Source organism: Solanum lycopersicum, chromosome 2, assembly GCF_036512215.1.
Source record: "Solanum lycopersicum chromosome 2, SLM_r2.1".
NCBI classification, from domain to species: domain Eukaryota; kingdom Viridiplantae; phylum Streptophyta; class Magnoliopsida; order Solanales; family Solanaceae; genus Solanum; species Solanum lycopersicum.
This window is the reverse complement of record NC_090801.1, coordinates 43,540,998-43,565,930: the sequence shown is the minus strand read 5'-3', so window position 1 is coordinate 43,565,930 and position 24,933 is coordinate 43,540,998. Positions and strand designations below refer to the sequence as shown.

Sequence of the window (24,933 nt, the reverse complement as noted above, 5' to 3'; positions counted from 1 at the left end):
TTCATTACTCATCAGCCTCTTATTAATGTCTGCAACAACCACATATAAGCCACATTGTTTTCTACCAATCCCCTTCACCTTGCCACTGTAGAGATCCTGAAATACACAAAAACCAGGAAAGAAAGTGACAAGACAAGATAGCTCTTTAGTCACTTTAGATACTGATAAAAGGTTATATCTAAATTCAGGGACATATAACACACCATGCACTGAGTTTTGTCCAAACAGACTAGCATTCCCTATGTGAGTGATCTCAGCCTTCTCACCTATAGGCAAATGCACTTGATCTTTCTTAGAAACATCTACATCAACACTATCTTGTAAGAGTTTCTTATTTGCGGTAAAATGATGTGTAGCTCCAAAATCAACAATCCATTTCTTTTGAACAATTAGACATAGACATCAAACAATTAATAATACCTGCCATATTAGCATGATGTCCTCCAGCATTTTCCTTGTGCAACAACTTTAGAATTTGTCTACATTGTTCATCAGAGAAAGGACTATAGAATTGTCCTTGCCTTTCACGATAACCTCCTACAGTGTCTTTGGATGAAGATGCAACATCAGCACAATTCACAGCTGAAAATGATGATTGCTCCCTTTTCCGGCTATCTGAGTTGTCTGTATTTCTCTTCCAGCCCTCTGAGTTTCCATTTCCTCCCCCATACGATTTTCTAGGTGGATAACCAATTAGCTTGTAGCAATTTTCCCTTGTGTGGCCTTTCGTCCTACAATAGTCACGTTGTTTACCCTTAAAACCTCTACCTCTACCTGTTTGTGAATTCAGATTACTTGCTTGTAGTGCTAAGGATTCCATTTTTTCAGTCGTTTTAGCAACTATGTTGGCTGCAGTAACTTGTTGACTCTCATCCTGGATTATCATGGCATATGCCTGTCCTAAAGATGGAGCAGCTGACTTCATGAGAATTTGCCTCCTGGCTTGATCATAGGACTCATTCAGACCACTAAGAAAATGAAGCAATCTCTGTTGACTCAAATGTTCAATGTAGTCCTTTGATTTCTCACAACCACAATTTGGTGATGGAACTAAGACATCATATTCACTCCATAATTCCTTTAATTTTGAGAAATAAGTTGATACGGAATTGGCACCTTGCATTAGTGTAGTGATTTCCCTGTGTAACTGCCAGATCCTTACTCTATTCACCTTGTCAAAGCTTTCCTTCAAATCTTCCCACACCAAATGTGCATTTGAAGCATAAACGATTCCATTCAGAAGATTTGCAGATATTGTGTTCATGAGCCAGGATAATACAATAGCATTACACGTTTCCCATTGATCGTGTAATTGAACATCAAATGAATCCTTTGTACAAGTGCCAAGCACAAATCCAAGCTTCCTCTTTCCTAAGAGTGCAATTCTCATCGATCTACTCCATAAACCATAATTTTCAGATCCGGTAAGCTTCACCGGAATGAGGACAGATCCTAGAGTATCTGATTGCCCTAAAAACAGAGAATGAGAAACATCAATCTTCACTCCCGTCATCGAAACTGTAAAGAATCAGTTGAAATGTAAGAACAAAGCACACAATGAATGAGATCTACTGCTCTGATACCATGAGAAAATATGAGCTAAACTTAGCTCAAGCTATTCATCAATGGAGATCTATATTCTATGAAGGAATACAGAGAAGAATATTTTGGAAAATGTAAAATTGTATTGATCTTCAACTGAAAGAGTCATGAATACACTATATATATAAAATGGGAAAATGCTGAAATGACTTTCTAACTAACTTTGATACAGCTGGACCATTAGCTACTAATCTAACTAACTTGTAACAATATAACAACCCAAAACGTCACGTGTCAATACTTTTAACTTGATACATTTATAAAAACTATTCAAATAGAGAACAAAACTAGGATTTTATATATCAACATATCAATATGAGAACATCACGTTATCAATAATGTATGAATTTTTGAAGCAAATAATAAAAGACAATATCAAACATCAAAATTATGTAAATAGATAGAAAATATATACCCTGAATAGTGTAGGTGGGGAAATGGTTGATGCAACTTTTCTATCCCTTTTTTGAATTTTTTTTCCACACCCGTTTAAACATCTCTCTTCATCTCCGCCTTCTCAATATTCTGATTGGTCATTGATATGAATCATGTAAATGTTTAGATCTCTTCTCAATCCAATTATCATTGTCAGAATCATAAATTTGATCAATGTTAGATGAGTGTAATTGGGTAATCCTAATACTAAAAGAAAAAGCATCATTCATATATTGAATTTAATTGATTGGAGAGAGATTTTGAAATTTAAATTGTGTTGAAGAATCTAACTGATTAGATTATGAAAGTGTAAATAGGAATGAGAAACGTCAGTTTTGATGTAGATGACTTATGTATTCGAAAGATTTGGTCATTGGGGAAAATAAGGAATTTTATAATATTTTACAATATATGATTCGAATTAATAGAAAATATGGTGAATAAAGAGGTGAATATAGGTAATTCTTTCAATTTTTTGTTTTTCTCAAGTGGGGATAGGAAAGGTGAAATAATGGAGAAAGTTTAGTAACTAACCGATTGAACTACTGAGAACCTGTTTGAATTGACTTTATTGCATTTTTGTAGTGTATAAGCAAAACAAAAGTGTTTTAAGCCGCCCATAAAAGGCATAAGCCCAACAAAACAGGTTATAAGATTCCTCAATATAGGATACATGCTGCTCCAAATAGGACTTTTCAGTTCAGCTTGAATGCTACAACCTGTTGGATATAATAACATTTTAAAATTCTTGATCTGGCACGGTTATACTCCATCCAGATGAACGGTAAGAACCTAAACGGTTGCCCCATGTTCAAAAGACTCATCCGTGCATACCTAGCCAGAGACGGTTATAGTGAGAACTTTCCTCCTCATTGTAAAAGCTAATGATCCATCCGCGCATACCTGCAACTAGGAATAGGATGGTCATGTTAGTGAAAACACACTCATAGTAAAACAAGATCTTCCATAATTTCCATACTAGCCTATTATGCAAATGCCCAACAGAATGGCAATTGAACATATGTATTGTCAAGAATAAGATCTCGGTTGTTTACGTGCATCCTATACCACCTTTATCTTCACATAAACCAAAAAACATGACATGAACAGTGATGCTGGTTGTCAATTCAGATGCAGGACTAGACACCTAATCAACTTTCTCCAATCGAAAAAAAATAATCAAATTTCTCTAGATACAAGGATTACAAACAAAATGGTGATATGGGGATTGGGCAAATGGAAAGGATCTTACTTACATGTCAATCAACATGAGCAAGAAAATGTTTTATTAACTTGCGTAAGAATATGGTTTGACACCAAGTAGTGGCTCCATACTGGACAACTGATGTTGCAGAAAATTGTACACTGATTCCGTTGTCATGGCAGCTATTCGAGTAACAACTCCAATTCCCTGCAAGGATATATTTCTTATGAAGCATAACACGGAAGTGAATTCTGGTTTGCACTTCTAAATGGTTAACAGTTTTTTTTTTCAACAGCATGAGAAGAGCATGTTTAGATTATAATACTAACGCCAAATTCTTTTTTATTTCTTAATGGTAGTAAACAATACTTTCATCAAATTCTATGGTATGAAAAGAAATACTAAAATGCAGTAGAAAAAAAGTCCAAAACAGGATGTCTAACAGAAATAAGAGTTTGGTGATGGTATTCCGACATTGTATCTGTGATAAACAGTATACAGCCCGGGACAACAAATTGCAAGTGGAGAACTCCCTCCCTTCCACATTGTTTGGCATGGTTCGGAGTATGAAAGTCCAAGTACTTAATTTTTTTTGGTGTGAATACAGATATAGATTCTTCAAGTTTTTGGAAATAAAGTTAGCATATTTAGGAACAACAACAAAAGTACTATATGTCAAAATAACTAATAAATTCAAAATATATTGAAAAAATATTTAAGAAAAATGTGTTCACCTCTAGAAATTGTACAAGTGTCGAACAAAGTGAAACAGAAAGAGAAGCAATTAAAGGATTATGTGTCAGATATTTTTGAATCCTGGAAATAACTAATAAATTCAAAATATATTGAAAAAATAAATAAGGAAAATGTGTTCACCTCTAGAAATTGTAGAAGTGTCGAGCAAATGTGAAATGGCGAGAGAAGCAATTAAAGGATTATGTGTCAGCTATTTTGAAGTCTTGGAAGACCAACGTGGAGAGGGGCCAAATAAGTGAAGAAAACCAGTACAAAATAAATCAAATGAGGATAAAAGCAACACACGCACAACCCAAGTAAAATATTTTGGGGTTGACTCGGTTGTTAAAGCAATAAAGAGATTAAATAGATAACACTGTCAAATTTACATGTAAGGTATATCAAGAGAAATGGAAGGCTTTATTTGCACAGAGACTTAAATCGCTATGCTCAAACAACTAGACCTGAAATTCACAGGTCATTCACATATAAGACAACCAGAGAAATGGAGTAGGTGTTAATGTATGTTACCTTTGGACCAAATATGCTACAGGAAGCAAGAAAACTTGGTTTGGTCAAGTGATGATCATTATGTCTACTAGTCGACTGTCTTGAACCAATTGTAGGCATGTGTAAACTCTGAGACATTATTTTCTTCACATCTTCCTGGATTTGGTTTTGAACGTGCTTCAACTTTGGCCTGTAAATAAGTAACAAAAGTTGATCTTCATCTTCCTTTTTTCCAAAACAGATGAATGCTGGCTTAAAAAATAAAAATAACACTAAGAACCAGAAAAAAATGACAAATGGTGGAGTGAAGAATATTTTTTAGTACCAGATGAGTAACCTACACACCCCAGTAATATCACCATTGCGATCACTTGATAATCTTGCATACGCTCAGCTATATCTGAACATGTTCCTTGTTCTAGCAATGCCTGATTAAAAGAAAAAACAGTTAAATAGCTGCAGCATGACATGAAAAACATGGTGTTCAGATGAGTCACTCTAAATATCTCATTTGAAATATAAGATCAGTGTGAGGGAGATTCCCTATTGGAAAAAAGAGCACCCCTGGATATGCAATCGATCAAGTGATATTCGTTAGTGGCTAAGACCCTTGTGGCGATGGAAAGGGAACATCATGAGTCATGCCCTAAATGAAAGGCTGGTTCTGTGTTATTGAGAAAGAAAGAGAATGTAGAGAGCAGTCATCAGGGGTCCAGCTAAGAGGCAGGGAAGTCTCTAGGGTGGAGATGCCTGGGTCAGTCCAACAGATTTTTGGACTACATCTAGCAGAGCATAGTTGGAAAAGAGAAGAGATATGTTACATCATTTTTATGACTCGTTTCAAGATACACAAGTGTGCCTCACACATATATTAGTTACAACTTATAAGTAATTAGCAACTACTATACCATAAGCGCCTTCCAGGATTTTAAGGTAGTGGGTGCTCAACGACTATAGATGTAATTAGCTACATACCATAAGTGCACTACTATTTGAAACTTGACGGTTAAAAATAATTTTCCGAGCAAGTTGAAACTAATATTATTGTTGCCAAAAAAAAAAATCTAGTCATTCTCATATAGTTTCCATGGTATTTGTAAAATGATAAATAATAGTTTTATCATTATTTATAGAAATCTTATGTTTTACTTAACACACTAGACAACTATTTAAAGAATTATGCAAATGTTCCATAAATCAGATTTTCTGTAGTCAATTAATGAGGAAGGTATTGAAAGACCAAGTTATACAACATAACCATAAAACTCAACGCAAGTCAGGAAATTTTTTAAATTTATTTCTCAGAAATTCTCAATTTCTTAAAACCCAATTTTGTAAATCAAAACACTATAGAATCTATGCAAAACTTCCAATCAGTAATAAGTTCAACCGCTTTAGGAAACATCCCACAATTGAGCCAAACGGTTATGTTTGCACATTATGACTCAAGAAGAAGCATTTGCATTTAGAACTAAAGATGGTTGTTTTATTGTATTGTATATTTTTCTTCCATGTCTTGCCACTATAATTAAAGAAAGGTAAGGAAGAATGGAGGGAAAAAAGAATGTCAGCGGCAGAAGAAGAAAATAAAAAGTTAGGGAAATAAGAGTTAAAACAGGAATCAGCCCATTTTGATAATATGATTGGGTGTTGTTGCCGAGGGTCAAATCCATTATTCTCTGAGGTAGGCAGCTCAAAAATAATGGTTCAACCAGGTCACTTGCCCATTCTTTCATTCTATGGTGCTCACACAAAATATTTACTACTGTCTTTAAAATTCTATATACAAAAACACATTTTCTGCTCAGGGTTAATGGGTGCTCGAACACCCACACCATTAAATATGATTCTTCCCCTGTGCGGTGCAAGTTGTAAAAGATGGAACTGACTAGGACATAGTTACTCAACAGCCTTAATCAGACAAAAGCAGAGATTGCTACTTCATTATAATTGTTCAAGTTGTTACCACAATCCTGTCTCTCTAGTTCTTCTCTTTGGTTCTTTACTTTGGGAGGGCAAGGGGTCAATTGGAAAAGTTTTCTTCTCCAAATGCTATAAGAGGCAAAATGAGGACAAACTGCCAAGCACTGAAAATTTCCTAGCAGTATTGTCAACGAGACCAATAAGATTAAGAGAAGAATAGGAGTTGAGAAAGCAAAGCATTATGCTCTATAAGCTTTTTCATTTACCATGGTTAAAAATGTTTAGCTACTTTTCCATTTTTTTTTAATCTTTATGGCTTTCCAGTTAGCAATTCATGATACCATGTTCTTGTTTTGGTTTCCTTGTTATGTCAGTACTGGATGTATCAGATTTTGCAGGGTTACAACCATCCAGGGGACATCTGTAAGGAATATCTGCTCCTTGTTAAGATTGCTATACATAGCAGGTTATCTAAGATAGAGCCAAAATGTAAAAAGAAAAAAATAACAAAATTTTCACTTGAAATAAAGGCAATAAAAGAAGTGATGGGCAGGTTAAAGGCAACAACAACATACCCAGAGAAATCCCACAATTGCAATCTGAGAAGGGTAGAGTGTACATAGACCTTAACCCTACCTTGTGGAGGTAGAGAGGTTGTTTCCAAAGGACCCTCGGCTCAAGTGCAGCAAATCAAAGTAGATATGGAAAGGGAAAATGGCAGTGAAGAAAACATGGCATTTATGAGGAAAGCAATACAAAGCATTTTTCAAAAAAAGAAATAGGAACAACAAAATAGTGTAATAACCGAAACGGACAGGTTAAAGGCAAAACTCACAGTATTATTCCAATATCTAAAAGAGAAATTCCTACTGATATAGTTATACTTTATAAAAATGTAAACTACTTTCTACACATTAAAAAATACAGACTGATAAACAAAGAAACTTACTGTATCAAGGAATAAAGGCTCATCATCATTATGAAAAATGTTATTCATGCTCCTATAAAGATCAAAATTCCATTTTTCTCCTGTTTCATGACGGCCACTAGTTATCCAATCAACAAGAAGCAAACTTGAGTCTGACATAACTTTGAACACTTGCTTCTGGGAATATTTTGCAGTGGAGAAACAGGTCACTGGATCTGGAATTACAGCCAAAAACGCATTGCTTCCTATTCTTGCCTACAACATCATAAACAAAATCTTTTACTAAGATGGCTAGCTAGGGATCAAATGAGATAGTTAAAAGGATCCAAAATAATAAATAACAAAAAGAAGATAATGATATGCTCTTTAGAAATTGTTATCCCACACTCCTCATCATCGGTTTACCAAAAGTTACATTTTGAACTGTAAATTCTGTGTTTCGTAATAAATTGGAACGGATATGCACCCAAGGGTGTCGCCTAGGGGTCGATGATTGGTAGCGAGACATGAGATCTTAGGTTCAAATCCGAGGGAGACTAAAACACTAGGTGATTCTTCTCACATGTGGAACTGATATGCACCCAAGGGCGTTGCCTAGGGGTCAATGATTGGTAAAGGGACATGAGATCTCAGGTTCAAATCCAAGGGTGACTAAAACAGTAGGTGATTCTAAACCTTGGTGGATAGAGTTACTTGGTACCCTATTGTTGGTGGAAAGTGGCAGGTATCCCGTGGAATTAGTCAAGGTGCGTGAAAGCTTGCCTGGACACCACAGTCATCAAAAAAGAAATGGAACTGATCGTCAAATTTCAGGCAGATGCCTTGTTTAAAGGGAATTTAGAACCAATGATCACACCACGATATCTTTTGTTATGGCTGTATCCAGAAGTGGAATCCGTTATGTGTCTTTTATTATGGCTGTATCCAGAAGTGGAAGCTGTTATGTATCCTTTGTATGTCTTTTCTTTCAGAAGTACCATATCAACTTCTTAAAATACATAAAGTACAATTACATTTGAAAGCAAGTTAGCTCATAACTCTACATCCTACTTGAATGACAGCTACCTATATATCAACTAATGCAGACTATTTCAAAATCAAGGACTCCATTTACACACAATTTCCAGATCAACCATTTTGACACCAATTTCAGGTTCTCAATTTCCCTTTCTTTCTTTTCTTTCTTTTCTTTCTTTTTCTTCTCCTTCAGCTATCTCCCTAAAGATCTAGCAATCACTTGCTTTTCTTGCATCATCAAATTTGTTAAATACTTTGGTTCCTACGGAGGTGCTTGTAGTCTACAGGTGTACATGTGGCTTGCATTAGGGAAATTAAGGACATATGTTGGAGACAAGACCCGAGTAAGAACAATGAGAGGTGACTTGGAACACTCTAGATCATGATGAGGGTTGCACCAAGAATCATCCCTTAGCTCGTTCCTATTTGCCATAGTGATGGACGAATTGACGAGACATATATATCGGGATGTGTCGTGGTGCATGTTATTCGCAGATGACATAGTTTTGATAGACAAGATGTGCAGAGGAATTAATCATAGGCTGAAAGATAGGAGACAAACCATAGAATCTAACGGTTTCAGGTTAAGCCGGACTAAAACTGAGTACCTAGAGTGCAAGTTCAATACATAACATATGAAACAAAAGTAAAAGTGAAGATCGATATATAAGTCATATCCAAGAGGGGGAGTTTTAAGTATCTTGGTCCTATAATCGAAGACACTGGAGAAATCGACAATGATGTTGTCCATCATATTAGAGAGGGGTGGGTGAAACAGAGACTCTATCTGGGGTATTATGTGATAAGAATGTGTCGAACCTACACTATTGTATGGGGCAGAGTGTTGTCCAGTGAAGGACGCACATATTCAGAAGATAAGGATGCTAAGATGGATGTGCGAGCATACTGGAGAGACAAGATTAGGAACGAAGTAAGAGGACAAGATGATTGTCCTTTGAGGCAGACAAGATGAAGGAAGCAACATTGAGGTGGTTTGGGGATGTGAGGAGGAGGTGCAAAGAGGTACCAGTTAGGAGGTGTGAGAGTTTGGCTATAAGTCTATAACAGTTCTTAATAAATGTAATGGAGGCCAAAGAAGAACAGGGGGAGGTGATCAAACAAGACATGATACACCTTACCTTAGATTTTGCAGATGAAGCATTAAGGTGAAAGGGTAGTAGACAGTTGTGTGTTGCAGTACTTTCACGAGGGAGAGGCAAGGATCTAAGATTCTTTTCTCATTTTCTCCTTATTTAGTAGTCTTACCTTGTATTTGCATAGTATCTTCTTCTTCAATTTTACTACTTGTTACTTCGATTGCTTTGTTTATCTAGTTATTTTCCTGTTGTTATTTTCCTTCCCATCCTATTTTGATTACATATCTTTTGAGTTGAGGGACTATTGAAAATAACCTCTCTACCCCACAAAAGGTAGGGAAGGGTAAGATTTGTGTACATCCTATCATTTTAAGATCCACTTGTAAGACTACACTGGATATGTTGTTATCCAACTCTCTACGTCGCATGTTTAAGAGCACATATTTAAAATACATTTGACGAATCAAACCATGAAATCCAAAAACCAAGTGTGAAGTCAAAATAGGACACCAAAATGAAACGGAGAGAATAGTTATTTTACCTCCAACACTTGTTCAGAGATTTTTGTTCCCACAGCTTTATAGACCTGCAATGAAAATTTGACTTATATTATTAGAACATTAAAGAAGCTACAAAATCGACACAGCTAATTTATAGAGTTTAACCTTAGTAGAAGCTTGAGTAGTCAAAACAGTGGTGCAACCATCTCCAATTGTATAATCACATACTATAGAATCTCCCTAGAAATATGGGCATTAGATTTAAATAAAACAAACAAATTTAGAATTGTTGATGACTTACAGAGACAATTCCTCCACCATAAGTGATGGCGTAAATCCAAACAACATCAGTTTGAGAAGGAGCGACCTATGAAATTAAGAGGAAAAAAAATCAAATTGACCAGAAAGAATGGAAAAGAAGAAGAAGAATTTGAGGAGGAACTGACGTTTTTTGGGTTGATGAATTTGAGGGGATACTTTGAAAAGCATTTGGTAAGTGTTGATTTTCCTCTTACTTTCTCAACTATAACCTTCCCTGTTTCCATCTCCCACTCCTTTTCTTCCTCTTTCTTGCGCTCCTCCTTTGGGCTCTGCTTACACCATTTACAAACGAAACGGAAAATTATTGAATATACGGTTTTGACAATTTTTATTTTATTTTCAATGCCACTTGCCAATAAGAATTACAATTTGTTTGGATAATTGTTATCATTGTTTCATAATGTATTTTATTTTTTGGTAGATACAATGTTTGGTTAGATTGTACCGTTGTTGTTGTTCAGTAACATTTTAATTGTTTGATTTGATTGCATCTGTAATCATTTAAAATTTATTAAATATAAATTTATGAAATGATTCGGGTTATATTGAATTCATAATTATATTAATCCAAATAAATATTGTGGATTGATATAATTGAGTTAAATATTTAAGTCCAATAAATATAAATTTAATTAAAGTCTAAATTAATTGATTTGGACTACATTGGATGAACCCAATTTGTTAAACTCAATCTCATCTGATTCTATAGCTCATCTTAGCGCCACGTGTGCAGATGATGTGGCATGCCAAGTCAAATAAGAAAACCAATAGAATCATGACATGTGTTAAAGATGACAAGCCCGCTCCATAAAGCCCAAATGTGATGTCACTTAAATCTGATTGGCTGAACGAAATCTTATTCCAATCGCAACTCCTCTATTCTAAAACTATAAATAGGGGTCTTCATAATTCAGAAAGGAGACAAAAAATTCTAAATAAGATGCTATAGAAATTCCGTGGTACAAACGCCATTTAATTCTCTACAAAGCTACAAGTTTAAGAATTCAAGCATTCAAGTTCAAGAACGATCAAGATCAAAACCACCGAATTCAAGAACAAGCTCGAAGCCCTTGAATTCAAATAAAAGTCAAGATCAAGATAAAGTTCAAGTTCAAGTTCATCATAGATTCAAAAACAAGCTTTTAAGCCCTTGAATTTATATTTGAAAAGGCGAATTTAGAGGAATTATAGAGATTGTAACACTCGCATTTGAAATAATAAAATTGATTGTTGCTATAATTTTTCGTTCTTGATTATTGTTTTGTCGACGCGAATCTTATTGTCTACAATATCGTACTGTATTGTAATTTATAAATTTACTTAAATATCCTTAATCATGCTAGAGTAGGAGATTCAACTAGATGCAAATAATTAAGGTAAAGGGTGAAATAGTATTTTGAAATATTATGTAAAGACATAATTGGAAAAAGAAATTAAGAAACAATGGGAACACACCAAATTGGTTGTTCCATAAAATAGGAGTTTCAATTGTTAAGTAACAACGAAATTTAACAATACGGTACAATACATTTAAAGTAACAATCAAAACAAACATTGTAGATATATAACGATACAATACAATATAATTGATAACAATGATCCAAACATAGTGTTAGTGAGGATAGTAATTATCAGTATAATAATTATAATATGACCGAACAGACCCTTAAAGTTGTCCACATAATTCACTTAAGCATAATAACTAATGTTTGTACCTATTGAACACCTTGACTATTCCGAATTTGAATTATTTAGACACTTTATGCACACGTGACACAAAAATGTAACCCACACCTAATTAGGCGCGTGAAATATTTAATCAACACCTCTTTTATTTTTTTCTTTTTTCTTTTCATTATTACTATTTTTTTTGAAAAAAATAACCTTCTTTCTTTCTTCTTTCTATTTCAATACTGCCACCAATTTTTTATAACAACAAAATCTACCATCTTACGTTTTTTTTTTTTTAATAAATTTACTTCTTCCCTTATGCTTAAATTTGATAAGAAATGGAATCAACTATCTACATTTTCTTTGTCGAAAAAAATAAAGAATATAATTTAAGTTTTTTATCGAAAATATAGAAACCATTATTCACTTTTTTGCTAGAAATATGGAGGCACAAACACTGCAGTTGATCTACACTCTTCCTTGCTTCATAACAAAACTTAAACAGAAAGTAAATTTGAAATAAAAATAAAAAATGGACGAATAAATTTTTTTAAAAAATGAAAAAGAAAATATTACTACTATCAATTAAGATAATAAAAAGAGGAAAAAAAAGAAAGAAGATAAATTGATACTTAGGTATATGCTAAAATCTCCATATTAAAAATAACAATGGTGAACAAGAGATAATTTTAGTGAAAGAAGTAAAGAAAAGGTTTGGATTGGTGTCGGATGGAAGGTGAGTGTAATGATGGCAAAATGGATTTTTTTAAAGTTGAAATTCTTTTTTATTTAGATTTAGATTTTTTAATTTTCGAAATCTAATGGTATAATTATTTTAAATTTGAATTTTCCACGTATTTTCATTTGATTTCTTATTTTGTCACGTCAGCTGCATTTGTGTTACACGCACTCCTTGATTTAACCAGGTCTTAGAAAAATGTATGGTAGATATTTATTTTAAAGGTTTGAGTGTCTAATAGGAAAAGAGGCATGTTAAAGTGTGTAATTGAATTTTGTGGACAACTTTAAGAGGCCGTAGATGACTTAATCCTTTTAATATCTACTAATTACACTGACATATTTGGTTGCAATTACACATGTTCACACAAAAGTAGAGCATTTCAATTTCAAAATGAAACTCTTAAATATTCATTTTGTAAACTATAAAGTATATGATCAAATTAACACAAAATTAAAAATGTTAATTCTTAAAATTTTTTGAGTAATAATACTACTTGAAATAATAAAGGAACTAAACTAAAAACAAAAGTAAAATTAATTTACTGAGATGGTTAAGTTTAAATTTCAACGAGAAATTAAAAGGTATGCTATGACACCTTCAATATTACTAGCTTGAAATAATAAATAAACTAAACCAAAAACAAAAGCAAAACTATTTACTAAGACGATTAAGTTTTAAATTTCAAATTATGAAAAAACGGTAAGATATATTATGACACTGTCGCAATGACAGTGGCTGTGAGGTTGAGAAGAAGTACTACCTCATCATTCTTTCTTAAAAAGATAAAACAATGAAACTCAACTTCTGAGTAATAATACTAGCTTGAAATAATAAATAATCTAAATCAAATACAAAACTGAGACCATTAAGTTTTTTAAATTTCAAATTATGGAAAAACGAAAAGATATATTATGACACTGTCACAATGGCAGTGACAATGAAGTTGAGTACAAGTTACTACCTCATCATTATTTCTTAATAAGATCAAAAAAATAAAACACAACTTCCGAGTAATAATACTAGCTTGAAATAATAAATAAACTAAATAAAAAACAAACGCAAAACAATTTTACTGAGACGATTAAGTTTTAAATTTCAAAATATGAAAAAATTAAAGGTATATTATGACACTATCGCAATGGCAGTGACAGTGAGGTTGAGTACAAGTTACTACTTCATCAATCTTTCATTAAAAGATCAAAAAAATGAAACTCAAGTTCTGAGTAATAATACTAGCTTGAAATAATAAATGAACTTAATAAAAAAAACTATTTTACTGAGACGATTAAGTTTTTAAGTTTCAAATTATGGATAAAAGGAAAGGTAAATTATTGCACTGTAGCAGTGGTAGTGGAGGTAACAGTGGCAGTAAGGTCGAGTACAAGTTACTACCTCATCATTCTTTCTTCAAAAGATAAAAAAAATGAAAACAACTTTTGAGTAATAATACTAGCTTTAAATAATAAATGAACTAAACAAAAAACAAAAGCAAAAATATTTTACTGAAACGATTAAGTTTTAAATTTTAAATTATGAAAAAATTAAAAGGTATATTAGAGATGAGATAGGTGTCTTAAATGAAATCTATCTAAGCTCTTTATGTTATTCACATGGCAGATCTATGATGATATGAGTTATATAGCTGGTAATTTCATAGGAGTTTGGCGTGATTGAGGATAGTTTCAATTCTGTACCTCGATTTTTCGGTATCAATGTGGCACCGATCAAGTGTCAGACTGTAACTAGCTTGGAGCTCCGAGAAAGAAAGGAGCTTAGTTAGTTTCAAATTTGTTCACCGTAGCTTCTTTTTTTTCCCATTTACTTTGGGTGTTTTATTTGACTTCCTCTTTTAAAAAATTAAAAAAAGCAAAAAAGCAAAAAATAAAAAAATAAAAACATATAAAATAAAGTTTTATATTTATTTCGGTCTTCACTCTTCTTCACTTTGCCACGTGAACATATATGGAGGTAATAATTTTAATTTTAAATAGTTTAAGTGGGTAATAGAACCTTCATATAAAGTATAAATATGTAGTTAAGAATTCGATATGAAATTAGGGGCTCATTTGACCATTTTATGTTAAAATAAGAATGATTTCGTTTTGTAATCACTAATTGACAAATAAAATTAAAAGATTTTCTAATTTAGAAGTCATTTTCAATGTGTACCAAAATGGAAAAATAACTTAAATACACAACTATAAGTTTAGTATTTTCTAATTTTTTCTTCTTTTTTTAAATATTATATAATTCTTTTTTTTTAAATTTTAGTAGAAGTTTAGAGATACATAGTCTTCTCTCTCCTATAACACACTTCCCCAATATCATGCCTATTTTTTCTCCACTAAAACACTCAATTTTCTGAATCACTTTTTAAATTTTGAATTATTAATTTTAATTAAAAACGTTTCACAACATTTAATATGAAATTTTGAATTTCAAAATTCAAAAAATTTGAAATTTCTGAAAATTGAACCATTGTTCTCTGGTTCTTCTTCTTCTTCTTCTTCTTACTCCTCATCCGTCTATAGTTCTTCTTCTTCTTCTTCTTAATCCATCATCTGTTCTTATTTTCTTCTTTTTTTTCTTCTTGTTCATTGTTATATTACAACAGCCGTCTCTAGGTCTTCTTTTTCTTCTTACTCAATCATCCGTTTTTTTGTTCATTGTTCTATTACATCATATTAATGAATCCTTTTACTAATAGAAGGATTTATGATTCGGACGATAAAAATTGGAAAGAAAATAGAAAAAAGTCTTTGCACGATCCTATGAATGTTCGGAAGGATTCAAACAAAGATTTTGACGAATCATCTAAATCAAAGGTTGACAAAATACACCAAAAAAAGAGAAAAGAAGCAGCAACCATTGTTGTTGAAATTAGTAAAAATTTTAGTAAAGGAATCCCATATGTATCATGAATTTTTGAAAATTATTATCATGTATCAGACAATAAGTTTAATACATAAGTACTCAGTGTGTTATAGTGTGTTAGTCGATGCATTGATACATAATTAGATGTGTATCATATGATTTCCTATGTATCAAGAATTTTTAAAAATTATTATCATGTATCAGTCAATAAGTTTAATAACTGCGCCATCAAGTGTACTTGCTGATACATATCGACTCAGTGTGTTATAGTGTTTAGACGATGCATTGATACATGTATCATATGATTCTCTATGTATCACGAGTTTTTGAAAATTGTTATCATGTATCAGTCAATAAGTTTAATAACTAGATGTTCATAAAAATGTCTTCAAACTAGATGATATATTCTTGAATTTTCAAAATTTGAAATTGTTATCCAATTACGTACTGAATTAATGCTTATTAATGAACTGTTACCGTAATTTAAGCTGATTTAGATAACAAATTTAAATGTTCCGTTTTCCCCCCTTTTAATCTTAACAGTTTTAAGTTATTGTGTATCATTTACCATGTATCACAACATATTAATGTATCACGCCACAACAATTTTAAGGAATTATTAATAAATACTAAATTTGTCGGGACAGAAAGTAATTATTGTATTACACTATGAGATTCTTTAAATTTATACTATAAAAAAAAACTTAAAAAGGAAGTGATTACGTAAATGACATTATTACCCCTGGGTTTTAGGAGAAAGGGCTAAAACTGGTTTTGGGATTCATCCACAAGGGTTCTTCGAACTGTCTGCAATTGCCGCTGCCATCGATTCGTCAACTCAAAACTCTAAGGTCAGTTTGGGTTTATATAATCATCTTTTCTTCATCATTTTGGGTTTCTTCAAACTTTGATTTTTCATTTTGCGGAGGTTATTCAGAGCTTGCCGCATAATCTGTAGCTTAGGAACTACGGTAACTGAGCCCTACCCATAATCTATGCTTCTTTATTTGGGTTGCACTTATTCAAAAATTAATAGGGAAGTGCACTTGTAACTGATTTCAGGATCTAATATTAGGTTATGGGCAAAGGATATGTTTGAAATTACATACCTTTTTTCGTCTCAAGTTTGGGAAATGTTTGTGTTCAACTTGAGATAACTTTTGGTTAAGCTTGCTTTAATATACTTCTGTTCATTAACATTGGTGTTTCTCATCATCATTATTAATAATTCTGTACTAAAAGTACCTGATGAAATGATTCATGTTCCTTTATATTAGTTTGAACAACATGCAGGGTCACCAAAGCAATGTGAGATCCTAACTTTCTTTTCAACTGGGAAATGTGAAAATTGGGGTGGATCTTGGATGCAATAGGCAACTCTTAAGTGTTAGCAATAGCTCCGACCCTGGCTAAGATCTTAAAGGGTCCAAAGAACATGACTAAAAGCTTCTGATAAGCATGTGACCTCAAGGATAATAGCCCGTAAGACTGAAATTTGACTTAGACCTAATTACCAACACTATTGGATCTCAGTCCTCCCCTATATCAGCCAACAACTTCATTTTGCTCTAGGATTTGTCAAGGTGTAACTTGATGGTCCTCAATGTGGCTTCTCTTATGTGCTACCTCCTATCAACCAAATCCTGTTAGGAATCATGTAAGGAAGCAATGAGGATGGCTTTTGGACATAAACTGCTTCATAGAAGGTCATATGCATAGAGGAGTGGTAAGAAGTATTATACCACAATTCATCTAAGGATAACCATAATGGCCACTCCTTAGGCATCTCAAAGGTCATGCACCTCAGATAACATTATAAGCATCTATTGACTGCGCTTCAGTTTGATTGCTTGCTTTTATATACTTCTGTCATTGTGTCGCCATTTAGACTGGTGTTTCTCATGATCATTAGTGATAAGTTATAGATATGTGGTGAGCACCCATGATACAGGTCATTAGTAAAGATACCCGTCAAATTGATTCATGTTCCTTTTCTTAATTCATACAAATTCTTTTTATTTTACCCTTTTGGCCTTTTCTTTGTTCATCGTCTATAACACACCTGACATCTTCTCACCTAGGAATACATGCTTATTTTTTTTTCACAAGGTAAAGTGACAACCTTTTACTAGGACATTTGGTTCTTCTCTCTTGCAGCTAGGGACGATGAACCCCCATTGAGCTGAGCGGGTGTTTGAGCACCCATGGCCTTTAAATTGTGGGTCTGCTGTTGTTTGCAAGTTACACTTTTTTCTGAACTTATAGGTTGTTTTAGAGAGCATGACTATAAAAACGTCAAAGGTATTGCATAAAAGAAAATACTTTTTGTTTTGTTCTCAACAATAAAAAATAAGTGTATTGTTTTCCCCTCAGGTTTATTGAAGCACCAAATTTTGTATTCTTGCTGTCCATTAGACAATTGGTGATATATGTAGGGAGTCTGGACTTGAGCAAGTGCTGAATTATTTTACGGGAATTTTTCAGAAACTTATTCTATATGATTGACTTAATGTTTGGGTGTTATTCTCTCTGTAAATTTGTATTTACACTGTGCAGAGGATAACTTCCAGTGTAACATATACAGTGATGCTCTTGTCAACTTTTTACAGTTGTGCACTTGTTAACACTTCACAGTTATTAGACCATTCCAACCCACCTCTGTTTTACTCTCCATTCTCTATATTTGGAGATTGAAATAAAGAATGCCCTCTCCAACCCCTCTCCATATTACTCTCTATACTCCATTTATAGGGAGGTGAATAGTAGTTCTTCAAATTATTATTCATACTACTGTTCACACTCTCTATTTCACTTTTTTAATATTTTATTATTATTTTCATTACTTTTCATTAACATATTATTTTACATATAATTTCATTTATTAAATATCTAATAATCATGATTCTTTTTGAATGTAAAATACTATTTAAAAAAATATAATATCTAATATATTCTACTTTAGTTTCAATTAATATAATTTTAATAATTTTCACCAATAATAAAAGTTTATTTTATTATTAATTTTCCTTATAAAGAATACACAAAATGAAAATGATAAGATGAAAAAATTAATTTAAATACAAATAACAATACAATACATAACATAATATTTAAATGCAAGACAAAATACAATATATAACATATTAATTCGCGATGAAGCAAGAATCATGTCGAAAAGATGTGGAACATGCATTCAAAGTTTTGCAATTATTGCAAGACCGTCAAGTTTTTGAAGAAAGGAAGTGCTACATGATATAATGACTACATGTATTATACTACACACCATGATAAATGAGAACATAATCTTAATGCACTAATTCAAGATGTCGTAGAGGCTCCAACTGCAACGACAAAAATGGTGGTAGATGGAAATCTCTGATTTGAACAATCTTTAGCTAGACATGATAAAATTAAGGACAAAAATGCTCTTTTGAACTCCGTAATGTATTAGTAGAGCATTTATGAAAATAGCGTAATAATTTCAAAAATTGAGTGTTTATGTAATGTTTATGTAATTGTATTTTTACTTTTATTTGAATTTGTTCATTAATTTATATATTATATAATATTTTCGTGCAATTTATGATATTTAAATATTTAGAATAAAATATAATTTATATTAAATAAAGTATGAAAAAATAAAAATTTTATCAGATGAGAATTATATAAATTATTCATTGGGAGAAAGAAATAAATGATTTATATGAAATAAGAATATAAGAATGAAATAGAAGTAATAATATCATATTAAAGAGAGAAAAATAATTCTTTTTTAGAGAGTAAAATAGAGAATTGAGTTGTAGTTGGTTGTCTGAAAAAATAAAGAACTCTATATTTGGAGACTAAAATAGAGTGTAGGGTTGGAGATGCCCTTAAGTGTAAGAAGCTTTAGTTGTGCATAACATATACCGCTATGGACCTGTTAACTTGCCTCTAATTCATTCCTGAAACTTTTTGTTTAAGTTCTTTTTTATCCTAAGTGCTCTCTATATAATCTGGAAGTGGAATTAGAGCTTCCATTTTTTTTCTTCTGGTAAAAGCTTCAGTTGTAATGTTTGCAGTTATACACTTGTACACTTGCTTCTCATTCATTACTGAAACTTTTTATTTGTTCTTTTTTGTCGTACCTGTTCCTTTATAATTAGGAAGTGGAATTAGAGCTTCCATCTTCTTCTTCTTGATATATCTTCTTTTATCGATAAAAAGATTTATAGTTGTGCTTAATATATACACATGTAAACTTGATTCTCATTCACACCTAAAACTTTTTGTCTTTTTGATTCCAAGTGCTGTCTGTCACTACATTGTTTGGAAATATAATCAGAGTTTCCATATGACCTTATTGTTGGTTTTTGCAGGTACAGATCGAGCTAGCAGAAGGATCCGTAGATGGTTACTTTCTAGTACAGTTCCCTGTGCAGTAGAATTTTGGAAATGAGTTTGATTTCACGACTGAGGCATCATTTGCCTTGTGTACTCTTGAGACAATCTGTTCAATCTAATGTGGCTAACTCCCATTTTGTTACCTCAACTGTCTTTACTCGACACTTTGGTCAGCCTGCTAGGAAAGAGGAAGAAGAGGAGGAAGAAGTAGAGATTGACCAGAGAAAGCTTCCAGCTGATTATGATCCTGCAAATTTTGATCCTACCGAGCATCGCAGTCCTCCATCGGATAGGGTATGGAGGCTTGTGGATGAAGTTTCAGGACTTACCTTGGTTGAAGTTTCAGAACTGTCTTCGATTCTTATGAAGAAGTTGGGTATGAGCGAGCAACCAATGGTTGGTGTTATGAAGGCAGGGGCTGCTGGATTGGCAGCAGCAGCTATGAAGGGACCAGAAGCAGCTAAGGAGGAAAAGAAACCAGAGAAAACTGTTTTTGAACTTAAACTGGAGTCATATGAGTCTGCTCAAAAGATAAAGATAATCAAAGAAGTCCGAAGTTTTACTGATTTGGGACTTAAGGAAGCAAAGGACTTAGTCGAGAAAACTCCTGCTGTTTTCAAGAAGGGAGTGTCAAAGGAAGAAGCAGAACAAATAATTAAGAAAATGAAAGCTGTTGGAGCAAATGTTGTTATGGAATGAAAACAATGCACAAAATATTTGGTCTGATATCAGGTTCATCCGAAAGTATCTTGAAACTAGACTATGCTTCATTCAGCTATGCAGTTTCCTTTCCCAAAATCACTCTATGTGGCTCATGAATAATTTTGTCCATCGTGTTTGAACATGCTTAGCTGAAGATGAACGCGACTTAGTTTTAGTCTACTCTTCTTTGATTCTACCTTGGGATTATTGATTCTTTTCTTATGGGTAGTAATTCTGTTCTTGTTTCAAAATGTTATTTGCAGTAGTACTTTTGCTTGACTTTTTTCCTAATGAATAGTATTGATAAACTTGCATCTTTTGCAAAGGTGAGGTTATATTATTTTCTGAATGAGAGCATTGTTACAGTAAACAGATAAATCAAATTAGATAATTTTTATAAGAATTCCATTTTCTCTTACATCATGAAAACATTTTTCTCATATTATCTCCCTCAGATACCTCCTTGTGCCATTAAAGAGAGTTCTGCAATATTAGACAAAAACCAATGTTAACTACTTCATTATTTTTCTTGTAAAAAAATAAAAATATTAAAGATAAAAAAAAAAGAAGGTGATAAAAGCACTTACTCTCCAACTTCCTTGTTGAATGTTTGTGTAAGTTGTTCAGGATTTTCATTGTAAGCAGCAAGAGAAGACTGAAGGGCTTCTTCAGCTTTCTTTTCCAAATATGGGTCAAAGTCACCAATGTTGGCATGCAATTTTGGGATTAAAGATGCAAATAACACAATTGAAAACACAAATATAACTGAGTAATTACATCTAAGAGAGGCCATTGTTTTCTTTTTTTCCCTTCACAACAGCTATCTCTTCCCTTTTTTTTTTTAAAAAAAATAATTATGGTTGCAGAAATAATGTTTTTTTTTTATACATACAAAAGAATACAATGATAGGGAGTAACTTAAGGGAGAACAATGGATAACTAAATAATACTAATTTGAGGTTGACACCAACGGTTTACCTAATTTATTATTTATTTGAATGTTTGGCGAGAAAGCTTTCCCGTAAATCTGAATTATTCGGACTAATAAAAAAACAAAGTAAATCTCGGATATTGTTTAACTATATTTATAGTTTGTTCAAATTAGTGGCCTTCTAAAAACTATACTTTCATTATAGACGATAAAAAAATATCTTCTAGGGAAAAAGAGAAATCCCCTATCTCCGATTCTAATGTCATCTTTTTGAAATGTATAATTTTATTTGGTAAATAAAATATTTATATATTATAGTATAAATTTATTTTTGTTGATTTATTTTTAAAGTATTTATTAAATAAGTTATGTTTTTAATAAAATGAATAAATTAATATAAAGATGGACAAATTTGTCAAGTCATAATTGATTTATATTATTTTAAATTGATTTTAAAAAATGGTTTTAAAAAAAAATCAAAATAAAAAAAGTAGGCGTAATATCATAAACTAAAAAAGAAAGTGAGTATTATAGAGCAAAATCTTAAGAGAGATCTCTAAAAATTATCCTTATATTATAAGTCTATTAAAATATATGATAAATATATTATTTATCAATAAAATTTAAATTATATGTGTTTTATAAATCATTCTCTGCAACATGTATTAAAACTATATTGCAAGTGTTCAAATAAAAAATATATTTTATTACTAAAAATAAGAGTAAATATTTTTTTTAATATAACATAGTTACGTAATTTCCCCCTTCCTAGCTACCCGATTCCAACACACTAGGAAAAAAAGTGGGACTTTATTTTTAAGTTGGGAAAAAAGTGAAACTTTATTTCTAATTTTTTTTTCCATATACATTCATTTTATAAATATGTAATAGAATAACTTATAAAAATAACTACATTTATAGGGTTATTGAAGTTCAATAGCTATAAATATGTTATTTATTAAAAATGAATACACTTTATGTCAATTTCTAGCTGCATGTTTGTATTAAATTTTATTTTATTTTATTGTTATTATTATTATTTATACAGTGCACTAAATAAGGTATGATATGTTACCATAATTTCAAAGTATCAACCATTTATTATGTTCCTAAATAACTGAAATTTTCATTATTAAATTACCAACTAATATTTACATATTGTATGCAAATATGATTGATTCACATAATACAAAAGGTTGTATTTATATTCCTAAATACAATATATTCACTAAATACTAATCATAAAGATATTCATAAAATTTTGAATATAAAAGTTTATTCATGTCTTTTCTCGTTGTATTTTTGCATATGTTTTTTACTTTTTATTATTTATACACTAATACAATTGTAATTACAATAACTAAATAAGGAAAATGTATTACTTGTACAATTAGCATATGAATACTTTGAATTCAAATTGGTGTTTCTATGTATAAAACATAAATTATTAATATGTCAAGGATACAAGTATTTATAAAAATTTATTGTATTAATACATCAAACAAGGTAAAGTAGTACAATTTTAGCATATGAATACAACAATTTGAAAATTGGATACACTATTGTTAACCAAAAAAATGAATATACCAATTTACTATAATATGAATACACTGTTGTTAAATAAGAAAATGGAAAAACATAGAATTTGTATGTATCAAAGTGTGTAAGTATTCAACTATATAAAAAATTAAAAAAACCAACAAAACGTCGATCTATTTTTTGTGAAGTTTTCTATAATACTTGAGGCTTGACGTTAACTTAGGTATTTATTTATAAAAATATAGTATTGATGTAGCCAACTATACTTGTATTGCCTAATCAAATTGGATAAATTACTTATGTATCCAAATATATTTGAATTCACAAATCACCATTTTATTAATATTACAATACAATTATCTATGTATATAAGTATTATTAAATATAAACATTTGATATTTGATTGAACGACAAATATAAGTATAATGAATTGAACCACATAAATCACTCCTACAATCATACAAAAGGATCTTGAATTGGAGGAATTGAGGGGAAGATACAAAACAAATCTATAATATAAGGTTATTGATAGAAAGAGAAGGTATGAATACATAAACAATTATGAGTTTAATAATAATTTTTCTATTTATTATTTATTTATATTAAACATAAAAAAACTAATTATTGATATACAATTAAATTTGCTATTTATTGTATAGTTATAGTCACATAACATAAAAAATTAAACTATAGCTATATTATATAAATGTATATTAAAGTTTACCAATATTATTATAAGAATAAAATATTAATTATACTTAAGTAACTGTTCTTACTCCGACGGTCACTTTCACATGTGGTGTCATAAATTTAAATAATAACATGTTATATATAGTTTTTTAAAAAATGATTATCACTACCTAATAAAGATGTTATTCCGGTCAAATATTAACTTAGGTGAATAAGAAACTACTTATATTAAAATTACTCCATTCGTTCGGAATTGTTTGTCATGTTGTGCTTATCGAAAGTCAATTTGACTAATTTTCAAAAGTAAATTAGATCACATTAATTCGATATTTTAAACAAAAAAATTAGATATTTTAAAACTATATAAAAATTACTATAAATTACAATTTTTTACATATTAATATGATGAAAAAATACATCTTAAAATGTTAGTCAAAATTTTTCTAGTTTGACTCTATAAATAAAAACCATGACAAACACCGAACGGAGGGAGTGATTTAAAAAAAAAACATAAATAGGTTAATATAAACATAGGAGAAAAATGCTACTCATCTAAAAAATAATAACAATTTCATTAGTGTCAAGACCCAAACTTGAATTAAAATTTACTCTATCAAGGCTATAACCGTTCCCCATAGATTTCCCAATTAAAGTAGAACCAACTACTTAGCACTAGAGCCGTCTCAACAAGTTTAAGGACCTAAAGTCAAATATTATAAAGAGATCCTATTTTTTTAAGTTATTATATATAAATTGAATAATTATAATATACTAGTGTAATCTTATAAATGAGGTCTGGAGAGACAGGATATATGTAGACAGTATGAAGTAAAAATAGAATAATGTAAATTTTCAATGAAAATTATATAATGTAAAGTTGACACATTTAAACATGACTCAAAAATTTTAAAAATAAAATGATATTAAAACACTGTAGAGATGAATTTGATAAGTTAAGAAATAATATGAAAATAGTGTTGATTAATTTTAGTACTTGAAATTTGAATAAGGTAATAAATTTAGTCTTTTTATAAACACATAACAAGATATCACATAGTGTAGAATGTTGGACGTTTTATTGAAGAAGAAGAAAGCTGACAATTGAAACATGTCAAAGGAACAGGTCCAA

General features: G+C 31.3%; 2 protein-coding genes and 1 long non-coding RNA gene across 12 annotated transcripts; 1 reads left to right on the top strand and 2 right to left on the bottom strand.

Annotated features, from left to right (window-relative positions):
• Positions 1–2,574: 2,574 nt before the first annotated feature.
• URED (urease accessory protein D) lies at positions 2,575–10,590 on the bottom strand. Of its 10 annotated transcripts, none has more exons than XR_011214422.1 (10): positions 10,398–10,580; positions 10,253–10,318; positions 10,117–10,191; positions 9,993–10,037; positions 7,359–7,592; positions 4,812–4,914; positions 4,508–4,676; positions 3,294–3,448; positions 2,872–2,940; positions 2,592–2,756 (listed from the first exon to the last, which is right to left on the bottom strand). XR_011214422.1 is itself a non-coding variant. In NM_001306139.1 (9 exon segments), coding segments are annotated over 8 exon segments (894 nt in total). In that variant the 5' UTR covers positions 10,497–10,549; the 3' UTR covers positions 2,575–2,940; positions 3,290–3,325.
• A 9,403-nt stretch (positions 10,591–19,993) lies between these two features.
• LOC101249313 (uncharacterized) lies at positions 19,994–20,969 on the top strand. The gene has a single exon (XM_004231541.5). The coding sequence runs from the start codon at positions 19,994–19,996 to the stop codon at positions 20,639–20,641; it is 648 nt and encodes a 215-aa protein (XP_004231589.2). The 3' UTR covers positions 20,642–20,969.
• A 49-nt stretch (positions 20,970–21,018) lies between these two features.
• LOC101250752 (uncharacterized) lies at positions 21,019–21,703 on the bottom strand. Its single transcript, XR_011214561.1, has 2 exons — positions 21,232–21,703; positions 21,019–21,127 (listed from the first exon to the last, which is right to left on the bottom strand). It is a non-coding gene; the product is annotated as an uncharacterized lncRNA (long non-coding RNA).
• Between the last annotated feature and the right edge of the window lie 3,230 nt (positions 21,704–24,933).

Coding starts and splice junctions, on each gene's coding strand:
- URED (XM_019211980.3), bottom strand. CDS start 10,496: ATGGAAACAGGGAAGGTTATAGTTGAGAAAGTAAGAGGAAAATCAACA. Junction 4,915..7,358: donor AGCCTTTATTCCTTGATACA/GTAAGTTTCTTT, acceptor TCTTTTAATCAG/GCATTGCTAGAACAAGGAAC. Junction 4,677..4,831: donor GCAATGGTGATATTACTGGG/GTGTGTAGGTTA, acceptor ACTTATTTACAG/GCCAAAGTTGAAGCACGTTC.
- LOC101249313 (XM_004231541.5), top strand. CDS start 19,994: ATGAGTTTGATTTCACGACTGAGGCATCATTTGCCTTGTGTACTCTTG.